The following is a 15,845-nucleotide window of genomic DNA, read 5'->3' as shown; positions in this document are numbered from 1 at the left end:
AAATCTCCCTCAGCCTTTCACCTGCCATTAGATTTAGGACCTACTGGGATAATCTAGAATGATCTCATCTCAGGATGACATCTACAAAGACCTCTTTTCTGAATAAGTTAGCATTCGCGGTGTCCGGGGGTTTGATAGGGGACGTAGCCTTTGCGGCCACCCTGCAGCCCACGGGAGCCTGCGTCCCCCCGACCTGTGCACCGTCCGGTTTGTGATATGTTTTCTCCATCCTGAGTGTATAATCCGAACCTCAAGAGGAATATGGAAAAAATTAAAGCCAGTTTCTGTATTTCCTTGCAGGAGGGGGTGTCAAGTATAGGGTGAGAGTCTGGCCTGCTTGTACCCCACATTACTTGAGGTATCTCTTGGAGTCCCTAAATCGCTATAGTTTGTGTGTGTTTTCGTTTCCGTTTTTGTTTTGATCTGAAACCCCAGCACCATGAATTCCTCACATGGTTTTTTTCTCCCCCTGATTTTCTATTTAACAGCATGTTGGCTTCTTTGTTGCTTCGGTGATCAGGGGCTATTTAGACAATCGCTCAGGCCGGACGCAGGGCCCCCTTTGCTCCCTCTCTGTCCTGCTCTGGTCGCCACTGATCACATCAGGCCATTTTGTGGAACCTACACATCCGCTCTCTTACAAATGAGAAACAGAGCAAGCTCGTCACTTGTTTGTTTGTCCCAAATCACATTCAGAAAGGAACCAGGGAGAAGGAGGCTGGAGGCTCCTGCAGGGCTCTGGCTGCCTCCCCCCCCCACCCCCCACCCCGAACCTCCCCTGGGAATTGAGATGGCCCTTCGTTCCAGAAACTTCCCGGGAGTTGCATGACTTCGTTTTGTGTTTCCAGCATGAAAAACTTCTCGGCTTCCCCCTTAAAAATATTAATTGTTAGCAGTTGCTTATCAGTTTTTACTGTGTATGTACAAAGGGTTTTTGTGTGCACAGCCCCTGTTAAATCCCACAACCTGACAAAAGAGGTAAGAGCCACCTCCTGCTTTATTTTTGAGAGGACTAAGGCTCAGGGACATTAAGATGCTTGCCCCCAGGAAAAAAAGGGCAGTGCCCAAGCCAAGCTCTAGATTCAGGAGGACTGACTTCAGATAACGACTCCCCCAGTCGGGAGCCCGGAAGGGTCTGCTTTGCCCTTTGCAGGTTTGCATCCTTTCCTGCTATCAGCCGATGTGCCAAATCAGGCTGCATTTTCGGGGGTTTCCTCAGCTCCCCTCCCCACCCCGGCAGTCAAGTGGGTTAGGCATGGTTATCTCTGTGCCTGTATAACCTGAAGAGTGGAGACACTCGGGAGTGGCCTGGGGCGGCGGGCGCAGTGAAGGGTCTCTCTCCCCCCACCCCCAATGCAGGAGGAAATGCAGAACAACGTGGAGGTGGTCCACACTTACCGCCAGCACATCGTGAATGACATGAACCCCGGCAACCTGCACCTGTTCATCAACGCCTACAACAGGTACTGGGCCGCAGCTCGGCCATGCCGACTTCCTTGTGTTGGTCTGGAGCGTGGGCTAAGGCGGAGGGGGCTCCTCAACTTAGGAGAAGATGCAGCCCCTGACTTGCAGCAGATAGATTACTGGGACAGGGACAAGGTGCCTTGGTGTTTCAGGCACTTTGCAAGGAGCTCAGCTACCGCGCCAGACCATGGGGAAGGGGGCAAGCACGAGGGGGACACGGTGAAGCCCTCACGGGGTTTGGAGTCAGCGCTTTGCTCAGGCTGAGCCCCAGGAGAGGCCAGGTGGGGGGAGAGCGAAGAGAGCATCCACGGAGCCCTGTAGGCGGATGGGAGGAGTCCAGGGGGGCTGCTGGGAGGGGAGTCCTGCTGAGGATAAGGAGCCCATCCTGCCAGTCTTTGGCGGGGGCAGGGGTGGGGTGGCCCTCTTGCTGATAGCTAGCTGCTAGCCTGGACCTCAGCTAAGGGAGGGGACAGGGCGGGGACATGGTGTCAGCCGGGGGGCTGTAAACCCCAGTGGATGCAGTCTGCCCAGCCACGCTCCCATGAGAGGGACGGGAAAGAGCCTCATGGGGTGTCTGGCCTCACCCTTGATAGCTTCACGAAGGGCATTCCCATCTGTAACAAGATCCAGTGTCCATGTCCTCTTAACCGTCCACCCAGCCTCCCGCCAGGAGGGAGAGGTCACATCCCCAGTGGGTAACAGAAGGCCTGGGGCCCAGCAGGGCGTTTCGTCAGCAAACACTCCCCGAGAGCTGGAGCAGTCAGGCTGTCGGCTAAGGCGGTGGGTGGACACACGCACAGAGGCCAGGACAGTCCCCAGGCCCCCCCCCGCCACCTTGGCTTCACGATGCCCCTAGGAATCCAGTGATTCCTCTTAAAAATCCTGGACGCTGTTGCCATCATCGTTTCCCGCTGAGGAAGCACAGGCACAGAGAGGTTCAGTGTTCTGCCCAAAGTCACACAGCTGGGAAGTTGGAGGGGCGCGTGATCTGAATCCAGTCCATCTGGCTCCAGGCCATATGTCTGGTGGTGGGAGCTGCCGGGGGACGAGGGGCTGGATTGACGTCTGCAGGGGCGAGCCGTGGGGCTGGCCGGGCCCACGTGGGGCATGACGCAGCACCGTGGGAAACCGTGGGAGGCTTTGGAACGAGGATGGAGAGGGGTCGGGCCTGAGATCTCAAGGAGATTGTGTAGAGGACTCAGAGTTGGGGGCTGGTGAGACACAGGCCAACAGTGGAGGCTGGTGCTCCATGGGGGGAGGGGGGATAGGAACCCTCTGTGGTGGGGGACGTGGCTTGTACTCCTATTAAAAATAAATGTTAGGGACAAGGAGGCGGGCCGTACAGGGGAAATGCACGAGTCCCGCTACCCCTGAAACCATTTATATGGACCCCCAGAGGCTGTGATGTCCTGAGAGCCAGGCAGGTTGGAACATGAGTGGTTTTGCCAGCACAGCCAAGGGCAGGACCTCCCGGGGTGTAACCATGCCTTCCTTGTCTGCAGCCGACGGGACCTGGAGATCGAGCGGCCGATGCCCGGAGCCCACACAGTCACCCTGCAGTGAGTGGCTTTTCTCCCCGTCTCGACTGCGTAGCCTTGCTCAGCCACTGGCAGGGCCTTCTTTCCATGCTCGGCGGGAGGGCCCCTCTGTGCCAGGGCGTCTGCGAGCCCCGGGTGCATTCTTCCCAGGAGTCAGGCACTACCCGGTCTCAGTCACCTCCTTATGCAGGTGGTGGGGTTCCTGGGGTGTCCCCAAGACCTGGGTGGGAGCCATGGATCTCAGAATGCTGTGTGCGCTAGAATTGATTAAGCACCTACTCTGTGTTGCATATGGGGTTAGGCTTTGCTTTCACAGAGCCTGGAGATGACTAAGACACAAGTCCCACCCTCAAGTGCCCTAGGGGGGCAAAGACCGTCATGGGGACCACTAGCTGCATTCCACCAGTAACGCCTGTCTTCTGTAGTCCCTCAAGTGAACCCATATTATTTGACACCTGAACTTGGCACATGCCATTTCCTTTGCTGGGCTTGTCCTCTTGGTCTCTGAGCCTGATTGCTGGCAAAGTCCTACTTATCCTGCCTTAAAGGAGAGGATGCTTGAAACTAAAAACATCAGGGCACAGAAATTCTCCGGCTGAAATTAATACTAAGGTGTAAATGACTTCCACCCCCCACCTTCCCCCGAGGTGTATCCTAAGAACAAAGCAGAGGATGGAAGGAGAAGGAAAAGAAAAACAGCAAAGGGTACTGGGGAAATCAAAATAAAATATTTTTATTTTTTCAAATTTTTTTAGAACTCTGGCCCCAGCCTAGCAGGCCTGGGAGCATGTAAATCTTTAGATGAACTTTGTGTTAACTCTCCCTTCTCTCCCTGCCTCCAGGTGTCCTGCTTTGTTGGTGGTTGGGGACAGTTCTCCTGCTGTGGATGCTGTGGTAGGTAGAAATCGTCCACTCGTTTCTGTGCTTAAGTCAACAGCCCACATCTGGTTGGCCTTGGGGCGGGGGTTAGGGGGACCCCAGACACGAGCCTCTTTCCCTGCCTTTCCTCGCCGGCCCCGCAGACCACTTCCCATTGGTTGGTTTAGATGGGTTTGTCGCCTGGCTTGCTGGTCCAAGGGACTGTCCTCTCCTTTGGGAATTGGGTAGAGTTTTCAGACCCAGTTGGTCCCCGAATGTCTGGCGGGGCAAAGAGGCATCTGGGGAGTGAGGCTCAGACAAGGCTCTGTGGGGCATTTCACCCCTTAATTCCCACCTGTGATGTTGGGGAGGAAAAGCCCAGACTCTACCCTTCCACCATCCCTGGAGCTGGAGACAGGGAGACGTAGGGGTGATTGAGCAGAGTCCTAGAGAGGTGACATGCCTTGTGCGGTGAGCTACAGAGTGGGATTTGCAAATGTTCATAGAATAAAGACCTGAAATGTCTTAAGGGGCCGAGAGTTTCCTGTGATCTAACCCACTGGACATAATCTTAGGATGCATCAGTAGAGATATCTTATTCACATCAAGGGAGGTGATAGTTCTCCTATAGGCGCTTTGAACATCACGGGTCACGTGTGGGTTATTTTGCCCAATTTGAAGAGAGAAACCTGGCTTAGCAAACATCATTTTGTATGAAGAATAGTTGTCTGGACTAGAGATGCTGAGCTTGCACAATCGCTGGCAGCAGCTGGTTACAGAAGGCCATTCATTTAGCAGCTTTCTGGGGCATCCGCTAGATTGGAGCTCAGCTCCCTAACAACCCTTTGAGAAAGATATTATTTCCATCTTATTGATAAAAAACCGAGAGGCTCAAAGACATGAAGTACCTTGTCTGAGGTCGCCCGGCTAGCGATGGCAGGGCTGGAATTTATGGCCACGTTGCTTAACCTTGAGCTCCTGTTCTTTCCTCAGGCCAGCAGGGGCACTGGCGCTGCTGCCGATGGTGGCCGCGTCACCAGGAAGGGGGAAAAGATGAGGACTTTGGCCCCAGAGAGAAAATTAATAGATTTCTTCCCCTTTCCTTGTCCAGGTGGAGTGCAACTCAAAATTGGACCCAACCAAGACCACTCTCCTCAAGGTACAGGCAAAATGATCCCCGTTTGCATTTGTTCTTTCTGAGAGACCCCTGGTTTGCTGCAGAAAGGAATAGTCTAGTGCCTGCTTAGAGACCAGAGAAAGAATTCTTTTCTTTTTTAAATTATTTTTATTTTTAAAGATGTTTATTTATCTATTCACGAGAGACACAGCGAGAGAGGCAGAGACACAGGCAGAAGGAGAAGTAGGCTCCCTTCGGGGAGCCCGAGGCAGGACTCGATCCCAGGACCCCGGGATCATGACCCGAGCCAAAGGCAGATGCTCAACCGCTGAGACACCAGGGGCCCAAGAAAGAATTCTTTAATGTTTGCATTAAAGACACAAACGTCTGTGTGTTGGGCCACCGCGGGTCACCCTCAGCCACAAAGATGGAGGGAACCTTCTCTGGGACCCCGAGACCTTGGGGGGCTACTGGCTGTGGTGATCTGATGAGGAATGGACCGGGGATGGTGCAAGCAGGGCTCTCCCGGGGGTGGGTGGAGAGTGGAGGCGGGGGCTGGGCGTTCCCCCGAGGGGGGCTGTGCCATGGGAAGGCAGGACCATGTCTAGAAGGCTCGTCTGGACACTTGAGGTGCTCTCTGTCCCGAGGCCGGGGTGAGGGTCCGCGCCCTCGCTGACCATGCAATCCAGCCACCCTGGTGTTTGGGGCCGCATTGCCCCAAAGATACAATGGACGTGAAGAATCTTTCTGGCTATTCTCCCAGAAATAGAGAGGGCAGGGGACCCAGGAAGGGCCCGTGTGAAATTAGGGGGCACGAGGAGCTGAGGGGCTGTGGGTCGCTGTGAAAGAGGAACACATTTGAAAGGCATCGGGGAGGATGCCTGGGTGACTCGGGCTGAGCGTCTGCCTTTGGCTCAGGGCCTGATCCCGGGGTCCTGGGATCGAGTCCCGCTTCGGGCTCCCTGCAGGGAGCCTGCTTCTCCCTCTGCCTCCGTCTCTGCCTCTCTCTGTGTCTCTCATGAATAAATGAAAGGTCCCAGGAGGCATCTGACACCCAGGAGGGGTGGTTGGTCCCCCAGAACTGGCTCTTTGACCTACATTTTCTTTCAAGATTTCCTTACAAGGAAATTGCGAGACTGGAAGATGCGGGGCTTTGAGCCTGAGGGGGCTGCTGATTGGCCAACCCAGGGGCTCCTTTGTCTCAATCGTCCTAACACATCTGTGTCTGGGCTCCGGCGGCTCCTGGGGCTGCCGTCCCAGGGGGAAGGTGGACAGGCCACAGTTACTGCTGCTAGAGAGGGGAGGAAGGAGCATTCGGGAAAGGGGGTCAGTCCCCTTTTCTCCATAAAAGCACCCCAAGCTGGGTGGCCTAAAGGCACAGGAGTCTGTTCTCTTCACCATCTGGAGGCTGTCAGTCCAAAGTCAAGGTGTGGGCAGGGCCACGCTCCCTCTGAAGGCTCCAGGGAGCCTCCTTCCTTGCTCTTCCCACTTCTGGCAGTGGCCAATCCCCAGTTCCCTGGCTTGTGGCCGCATCCCTCCTGTCTCCGCCTCCACGCCACCCAACCTTCTCCCTGGTGTCCCTGAGCCAAAATTACCCTCTAGTTTTAAGTCATTAGACTTAGGATCCAAGTCACCGGATTTAGGGTCCCCACTAATCCAGTACAGGTCTCATCTGAACCCATTACATCTGCAGAGGGTAGGTGATGACCTAAGAGCAAGTGGCTTTGATGGTGGATGGGGATCTGACCTGTTTCGGCCTGATTCGGGTTGGTCCCTGGAGTGGAATTCTGGCTTCGTGTCACCACGATCCCAGACCCAGGACAGCCCCGTGAGCGTGGCTCTGAGGTGAGACTCTGGGCTGTGGGATGGCCCGGCCTCAGCCGCTGTCACTCCCGCCTGCCAGTCCCATGTCTCTCCAAGCCATCCTCCCCCCGTCCCAACCTGTCGCCCAGGTCTCCCGAGCCCTGGGTCTGGGTCCTAGTCCCACGTGCCTACAGCCGCCCTGACGAAGAAGCGGTGGCCTTAGCGTGGGTGATTCAGTAGGAACTTTGGAAGCTACAGCATTTATACCAGGGTGGCCAGCGAAGAGACCATGAGGCCTGAAGTCTCGGGTGGGGCAGTTTCTGACTGAGGGGGTGTTTAAAGAAAATGTGTGTGTACAGGGCCTCATGCAGTGAAGGCTTTCTGGTCAGATGGACCCTGGCCGGAGGCCTGCAGGTCCTTCAAAGTCTCAGGTCCCTCTTCTGCAGCGGGGGACAGTCACACCCCCTGGTTCCTGAGGAACTGAGGGAAATTTCTTTTAGGGTCTAGCAGAGCACTGAGCATCTGGTTTGTCAAGAAGGCACACATCGGTGCCAAGATGGGTGGTGACAAGAGCAGCCTTGCTAGGTGGAGATGGGTGATTCCCCACCCATAGGTGCCCACTTCCCCCCAAAGGGGACAGAACAGGGGCAGGGCAGCGGCAGGGCAGCGCCAGGTGGAGGGACGCCTCTGCTGCTGTGTTTGGCATTAACCAGCTTCCCTCTCCCCCAGATGGCAGATTGTGGTGGCCTCCCGCAGATCTCCCAGGTGAGTCCCACCTGTCACCACTCCCCAGCTGGAGGGCAGGTGCCTCTGTGTCCTGTTACCACCTATTCCCCCCCTGTCTGCTCCTCCCCTACCTCACTGTGACATCTGATGACACTGCAGACACCTTACCGTTTATGAAAGGTGCTTGCGGGTCAGGACTTGATCACCTAGGAACCCCAGGGGGGTAGATGACACGGGGGTCTTCTGTGTGGGGTCGCAGAGTATTTCACTGGAGGGATCTGAAGAAGAGACCCTCCCGAGAAGCAGATTTCTGCATCAGGCGGATCCTGGACCTTGACTCATTGCTCTGGATCTTTGCTCACTGCAGCCTCCCCCATCCAGAGCTCCATACAGAGGTGGAGGCACAAGTGGCCTTTGGTGGTACTAGGCTCTCTGCGGGGTCTCCCTCTGCTCCCACTGGAAAGGGACAAAATCCTTTCAAGTGTTTTATCTGCTGTTGTGTTAACGCCCGTTTGACAGCTGGGAGAAGCCAGAGAAGGATGGGATGTCCCAGCCTCTGGGGGGAACAGATGGGCTCCCCGTAGAGCCCTGCTTAGACATAAGCGTGAGCTAATACCTGCACGTTACTGGTGGAGTCTTTATCCATCCATCTCACTCCTGAGACTCCTCCTGAGACAGTAGGACTCCAGGGCCCCCCTCACGGCCTCCCTCCGTCCTCTCCCTCCCCACCCTTTCCCTTTTTCCTTTTCTGTATTTGGAATGAGAACAGATGCAGCCCTGACCATAATTAAAATGCGTTGTTGATGCATGGCGGCAGCTGGACTAGCCCAGGCTTCCAGGAGCCCAGTCCAAGGAATCAGTCTCCCCCTTTTGGCCCTTACGGATAGGGTGTATGTTTACAGAGTGCGTTCCCACCCCTCATTCCATTGGCAAGGGCAACAGTCCTTAGAGATGAGAAGAGCAAGTGTTTATTGCAGTGTCATGGAAGGGGAAGAGAGGCTGAAAGATTGTTTCTGCTGTCCTGCTGGCAAGGGTGCCCCTGGCTCCCTGCACCTCTAACCGGCAACTCTTTCTTATGATTGTCACACGAACCCCAGAGGGCAACTTGACGACAGCCTCTATGTCATGTGGCTCTTTGTAGAATAGTGGCAGGAGTTGGTGGGGAAGGGTAGGAACACTGCGTCTGCGGATGACTTCTCACTGGGACAGAAAGTATGAGGAGAATAGAGCCAGGGCATTGCTTTTGAGAGTGGCAGTTAATTAGACTGTGGATATGGCCTTTACCTGAGAGCATTCACCTGCCAGGGCAGATTGGTTTAAATTTGGGAGGAGTAAAGGAGTAATTGATAGAACTGGGTGTGTTCCCAGCATTCCCAACTCATTTCATTTAAAGTAGCCCCATTGGTTTGGTTAATTGGCTTATCCAACTATACATATATCCATCCATCCATCCATCCATCCATCCATCCATCCAACCATCCATCCATGCATACATGCATCTATGCATCCATGCATCCATCCACCCACCCACCATCCATCCATCCATCCATCCATCCTTCTTCTAATTTTTCTTTCCTTCCACCCATCCTTTATTTTCATCCACCCGTCCATCCTCCTTACTTCTATCCATCCATCTTATTTCCTTTTTATCTATCCACCATCCTTTCTTCTTTCCATTCATCCAGTCAGCCAGCCTGCTCTTGAGGCTGAGAGTGAATTGTCTTAAAAGCATAGAATTTAGAAAGCCCTGGATTAATCTGTAGGACCCCTCATGAATTAGCTGTATGACCTTGGATGGATTATTTACCTCTCTGTTCAGCAATGAAATGTATGCAGATATAGCACCAACCTCATAAGGTTGTTGTCAAGAGAAAATAAGACAAGGCTGCAAAGTCCTTAGCACAATGGGTGGTGCTGTTACATTCTAGATGCGGAGTTGGACACATCACTCTACCAGTATAGTCTTCTTTACAGAAACCCTCAGAAGTTAGTGTGGCTCTCTGTCCATGTTTCACAAGGGGAAGTTATGTAACTTGAACAAACTCACCCAGCTAGGAAGTGAATTTGAATTTTTTCTCTCGAGCCAAAGTTAATTTTGCTCCCGATTGTGACCTCATAGCCTTTCCTTTACTTTTGTGCATTGTCCTGTCAACATGTGGTGCCCTTCTCCCTTGAGCCAAGCTCTTTAGTGAAGGTGACCAAGGGCACAGCTCCACGTGGCCATTCAGGAACTGGACCTCCGACGACTGACCGTACTGTCCTCTTTCTCTCTTGCAGCCAGCCAAGCTTGCCGAGGCCTTCAAGTACTTCGTGCAGGGCATGGGATACAGTAAGTGTGGCCTTTCCAAGCAGGTAGTGGGGCGAAGGGCAGGCGTGGGGTTTGAAAATGCAATGACCTGAACCGGGCTTGAGTGAGCTATCCACCTTGGCCAGCCTCAGCTTTTTGCAAAGTGGGAAGGTCAGGGGAAGAAATACGTAGGTGTGTGGTGGTGGATGGGTGGCAGTGCAAAGGTTCTAGTATCTCCTTTGTACCATGGTAGCTCCCTGCACTGATGAACAGGAGTTGTTTCATACCAGGTAATTTTCTTCAGACTTAGATGAGGACTAATTCTTTAAGCCCCAAAAAGACGATGGCGGAACTATGAAAATCTTTTACATTTTGATTATGTGCTTTCTTTCTTTCACTATCTAATTCAATTTAATTAACACAGAGTGTATTATAAGTTTCAGAGGTAAAATTTAGTGATGCATCAGTTGCATATATAGGATTACGTGCTTTCTTAAGAGACTTCCAGTTTCCGTGATGCTGGTGGTAGTGGCAGTGATGGTAGTGATGGAAGATTATTAGTAAATCCTTCATTTTTTTTTTCTCGTTTAACCATCACAAAAATCCTATTCGATACTCTTATTTTTTTTTTGAGAGATAGCGAGATAGCGTGAGAGTGCTCGTGGATGTGAATGGGGGCAAGCGTAAGCCTGGAGCACAGTGGAGATCTCTGCAAAGTTCTTTGAAAATTGAAAAGCTCTGTGTAAGCGGGTGATAAAAAGTCACTTATGTTCAAGACCGTGCGTCTTTGCCAAATCACTGGATTTGGGAATTGAAGGATAAATAGAAGCATAATTCAAGAACTTACTGCATTTTGTGTGATGGTTATAGTTTATTCGTTAGACACCTACGGCCCCTTTTCAGAAATGCAGTCCCATGAGCAGGACAGAGAATGCCAAGTGTAAGCACTCTGTTGGGTGGCAGCCACAGATGGTACCGGTTGATGTGTGAGCCATGACGTGGTTCTTCTGGCTCTTTCTGCCTACTGCTTAGAATTATAATTTATGTGCCCATCTTAACTAGGAAGTCTGAATGTCTAATCTCTTCTGTTTTTGTTGTGTGTGTGTGTGTGTTTTTTTTTTCCTGAGACTGAAACAATTTTCCCACCCATTTAAAATAGTAATGGTATATTTGGTAAACTGACCGCAGTGTTAAGATTGGCCTCAGCCATGGTCAGTTTCTAGAGAGGCCAGGAGAGCCAGGGAGCCTGATTTATGTGCTTCGGGCAGAGTTGGTGGCCCTGGGTGCCCAATTCCAGCAGAAAACATCTGTCTGTGGGTCTGCTGCCTTTTGAGCTGCCTTCCCGATGGGAAAGTGTTCAGCCAGAGGCAGTGGCCGGAGAACACCGATGGGATGGACAGACTTCATTAACCTTGCGGGGCACACGTCATGACTCGCTTGTCTTGGACCTGCCCTGGGTTTGGATTTCTGCCTTGAAAGTGTATTCTGGGGAGAAAGGAAGTGAAAGGCAGGCCTTGTTCCCTCCGACACACAGACACACACACACACACACACACACACACACACACACACACGCTTCTATTTCCAGAAAGCTGAAGCATCCGGCAGGTTATAGGGGAAGACAGCAGGAAGAGCTTTAGTCCCAGAGGCATGAACCACAGAGAAAGCAAATAGTCCTCTATCGAGCGCCTGTTCAAGCTGGGGCGGGTAGGACCAGCTCTTTGCCTCTGTGACACCATTCTGTGGTCACCAGAGCCCTGAGAGGTCGGTTAAACTCCAGATCTGAGGTTGAGCAACAGGGCTCAGAAGAAATAGGTGAGCGACAGATGTGGGAGTGAGGCCGATTCTCTGAAAGAGCTCATTTAGACACTAGCTCTCTGAGAAGGGAATTCAGTACAGCCAGGGTTTGTTTTGTTGTGTTTGTGGATATGTGTCACAGCCAGCCCGCCCCCCATGCCCACGGAGCGGAGTGTGACCTCTGCACATTTGCGTTTCTATGGGCTGGCTCAGATTGTGATGCGGATTGTTCAGGGGGGCCTTGGCAGTGATGCCTGTTTGGGTGGTGGGCTAGTTTCCTGGAGCAGCCGTCACCAATCTCCACAAACTGGTTGGCTTAAGAAGGAAACCAGACACCATGGTTCGTTTCTTTGACTGCACTGCGGTTCTAGAAGCTAGAAGTCCAAAGTCAAGATGTATACAAGGTCATGCTCCCCTCAGAGGCTCTCGGAAGATCTTTCCTTACCTCATCTCGGCTACTGGTGGGAGCTGGCAATCTGTGGTGTCCCTTGGCTTGCAGCCACATTACGCCCATCTCTGCTCTGTGTTCACGTGGCCTTCTTCCCTGTGTGTGTGTGTGTCTGTCTCCTCTTATGAGCCACCAGCCATTGCATTAGAGCCCACCCTAATCCAGGATGACCTCATCTTAACAAAATATATTGGCAAGCACCCTATGTCCATTCTTAGATTCTTGTGGATATGACTTGGGGCTGGTGGCTCTGAATTTGAGGGTGGGGAGGACAGGATTCAGCCCAGGGCAGCGCAGGGCGGCAGGGATTGCTTTGTCTTTATTTCACTTTCTCAGCCATCTGCTATGTGCAAGGGCGTTTTAAGTCCTGAAGGATGGGCAGTGCCATTCATAGTTCCTGGGAACTCCCAGGCTTCTCTGGAGGACATGACAAGTGACCGGGGCCACAGACTTGCTTTGTGGCCTCAGTTTCCCCCACTTGTGGCATGGAGGGATTAGCCCAGCTGATGCCCTCGAGAGCCTGTAGACAGCAGGGGGTTATGCTACTCGGGTGCACACATGGGTGCCAATACTAGGGGATCGGGATTCCCACCTTCTTGACCAGGATGGGGGCTCCGAGAGGGATGCTTCCAGAGTCACACAACAGTTAAGGAAGTTGCAGATGTGGGCTTCAGACCAACCTCTGGTTTCAAGCCACTGTGTGATTGTAAGGCCTTACCCCTTATCGGGGCCTTGTTCTCATCCTCTGGGAGCAGATACAGAGAGGACAGGGAGCCCGGTGGCGGGATGGCCGCAGGGATGGACGGGTCAGGCAGGAGGCACCGTTGCTGGCATGCAGGTGCATCTGGTGCTCTCTGTCTCTAACCGGCGCCTCTTCTCTCCCTCTCTCTCTCTCTCTCCCCCCAGTGCCCTCAGCCAGCATGACCCGCCTGATGCGCTCCCGCACGGCCTCTGGCTCCAGCGTCACATCCCTGGAGGGTGCCCGCAGCCGCTCCCACACCAGCGAGGGCACCCGCAGCCGCTCCCACACCAGTGAGGGTGCTCGCCTGGACATCACCCCCAACTCTGGAGCCACCGGCAACAATGCCGGGCCCAAGTCCATGGAGGTGTCCTGCTAGACGGCCTGCACCTTGGCCGCCCCTGGACTCTGGGCTCACGCAGCTGCCCTTCCTCCGGCCCTTCCCGCCCCCGCCTGCCACACCACACATAACTCGTATTAACCCAAAGCTTATGGTGTAAGAGAGCTCTGGGGGGGAACACTTAGACTGGGTTTGTCAGGGGCACCTTTCCCAGCAGGGCAGGGTGGGCGGACCAAAGGAAAAGAAGCATCTCGGTGTCCTGTGCTCGTTGACACGTGGCCCACTGGGCCACCCTCTTACCCTCCCTCAGAGACACCAAACTGCCAAAAACAAGACCCGCCGCCCTAAACACTTCCTAAGCCCAGGCCTAGGCTGACCCCGGCATCCTGGTCCTAGAGGGCGTTGTGTCGGGAGCCCAGCCTCTCTACTTCCTGTTTTCCTCTCCAACTAAAGAAGTGACCCAGTTTCTGGAAACAGAATCTGTTCTGATTTGGGGAGGGGGAGACCTGCGGGTTTAGGGGCAGCTCCTTTAGCTCTGCAGGCATGGAGAGCGGGGTGCAGGTGGAATTTATGTAGGAGGCTAGACTGCCTGGGAAACCAAATCTGCGTAGTTGAGTTGACCCGAAGACGTAGATTTTTCAAGTTCGCGTATATAGCCACTTTTTAATGCCGAAACAACACGAGCCTATTTTTTTCTGGCGTCCTTTCAATGGACAGTGAAAGCGGGCAGCAGATTCTCCAGGCTTTCCAGAGATGCAGCCTCAGCCAACGTTGGTTATCATGGCCTTCGAGCCTTGGGCTCTGCAGGCTGTCTCCTCCTCCACGGCCCCGACTTTCTACCCCAAAGACGTGAGCCATGATTCTGTTCATGGGGAAGACCACTGAGGTCCCTGCTTGCTGGCTTTGCAACGGAGGGAAACATTCCAAGCAGCTGTACCTGGCTGTGATGAGTCTCCTTGCAGTGGGGGTGGGGGGTGGGGGTGGGGGACTGGGGGTGGGTGGGGGTGGCGGGGTATCTGGGCTATTCGATGTAAGGGATTTCTGTGGTTGTGATGGGATCCAGTGCAGTCGTGATTTCAGTCCATCCTGAAATCACACACAATCTTGTGTGATTGAGTTAAATCCAGCTTCCGATCTTTGACAAGCGGGGTCGAATCTGAACTTGACGGCCAAACATTTCTGACCCGGTAACATTGCTGGATCTCTGGGTAGAACTGTTCGCTCTTGCAGGGGGGCAGTGGGGGACTCCCATGGGGAGCGTTGGCTGAGAAGATGAAAGGATTCTGGAATATCCCACGGGATTTCCTTCCCTCTCCTGCCTGCCTTCCCCTCTTCCCTGCCCCTCTAACCTTTTGCTGAGTGGGGCGGCACCACTGACATTTCTGGGCAACGTCGGCGTCGCTGTCAAGTTCCTGTACTACTGGCTTTTGATTTTCATTTTGGCTAACCATGGATCTTCTTATAGGAAGTTTGATCTGAGGGGATGAATCATTATGAATCAGCCGCTGGGGCCTGGTGCTTTCCAGGACCCTCGAGTTGGGAGGAGGACGTAGTCAAGGCTTCCAGGTAGCTGAAGGGGCAGTGACTCAGTTGACTGCTCCTACCACCCGGACGCCTCCCCTGACCCGGTCAGGGGTCAGGGCAGGAGTGGCTGAATCGAGACAGGAAAACTGTTGTGTACAAGTCTTTCCAGAGAAGTTTCTTAATCAGATATTTGTATTTATTTCCAGACCAATAAATTTGTAACTTTGCAGTGGCTTGTGTCTTTTTCCTCCAAGGGACCGTGCATGCAGCCCCCACAGTCGAGGGAGGGGTCCTTCCTTACCTGGGGCCTCCTGACACCTGCCTTAGAGCACCCCTGGCCCCTGGGAATATGATATGAGCCACCGATGTGAGTCTTCTAACAGCAGTATTTAATTAATTAATTAATTTTAAAAAGATTTTATTTATTTATTCATGAGAGACACAGAGAGAGAGAGAGGCAGAGACACAGGCAGAGGGAGAAGCAGGCTCCATGTAGGGAGCCCGACACGGACTTGATCCCAGGATTCCAGGATCACACCCTGGGCTGAAGGCAGGCACTAAACCACTGAGCCACCTGGGCTGCCCTAACAGCAGTATTTTAAAAGGTAGAAATGACATTCATTTTAATAATCTATCTCCCTTCACCCAACATATCCAAAATATCACTGCTTCAACATAGAATCAATGTCACAGCTATTAAGATAATTCACCTTTTTTCTTTATGCAAAGAACACCAGTATTTCACACCAAGGCATGTGAAAATAGGCCTGGGCAGCACTAGGCCAGGCAGCAGAGTGATAAAGGGTTAAAGCGCGTTTCAACCTGTATTTAAAAGGAAATATCTTTTTTTTTTTTTTTTTTTACATTTTATTTTTATTACAGGAAAGCATGTGATAAAACCACTCCCTTTCTCACACCCAGTGGCAACCACTACGGTGCGGGTTTCTACTGTACTGAAAATAAGATGTAAACATGGCATGTTTTAGTAAGACCTCCTAGGATTTCCATTTGGGCCTCCCAGATTAGTTCAAAATGTAGAGAACAACTGCCAAGAGTTTCTCCTATTAGGACTATCTCACGTCGCTATGGTGTGCTTGGTCACAAGAAGAGGTGAATATCGGTCCCTGACTACTAACTAAGCTCCCTACTTTATGAGAATGTCACTAGTTTGTCCCGGGGTCCCATCCAAGATGCCACATTACGC

At 52.8% G+C, this 15,845-nt stretch overlaps 1 protein-coding gene across 2 annotated transcripts in view; it reads left to right on the top strand.

The window, feature by feature from the left end:
- Positions 1 to 14,870, top strand: part of NDRG1 (N-myc downstream regulated 1) — a 56,537-nt gene extending 41,667 nt beyond the window's left edge. For both annotated transcript variants that reach the window (XM_035699125.2, XM_049092766.1), the window contains 7 exons: positions 1,360 to 1,463; positions 2,967 to 3,023; positions 3,845 to 3,896; positions 4,972 to 5,019; positions 7,510 to 7,545; positions 9,784 to 9,835; positions 12,945 to 14,870. In XM_035699125.2, the coding sequence (XP_035555018.1) occupies positions 1,360 to 1,463; positions 2,967 to 3,023; positions 3,845 to 3,896; positions 4,972 to 5,019; positions 7,510 to 7,545; positions 9,784 to 9,835; positions 12,945 to 13,156 (561 nt within the window). In that variant the 3' untranslated portion in view covers positions 13,157 to 14,870. The remainder of the gene's footprint in view (positions 1 to 1,359; positions 1,464 to 2,966; positions 3,024 to 3,844; positions 3,897 to 4,971; positions 5,020 to 7,509; positions 7,546 to 9,783; positions 9,836 to 12,944) is intronic.
- The last annotated feature ends 975 nt before the right edge of the window (positions 14,871 to 15,845 follow it).

Source organism: Canis lupus, chromosome 13 (genome assembly GCF_003254725.2).
Source record: "Canis lupus dingo isolate Sandy chromosome 13, ASM325472v2, whole genome shotgun sequence".
In the NCBI taxonomy this organism is placed as follows: Eukaryota; Metazoa; Chordata; class Mammalia; order Carnivora; family Canidae; genus Canis; species Canis lupus.
The sequence above is the reverse complement of the archived record's forward strand: the minus strand, read 5'-3'. Positions and strand labels throughout refer to the sequence as shown.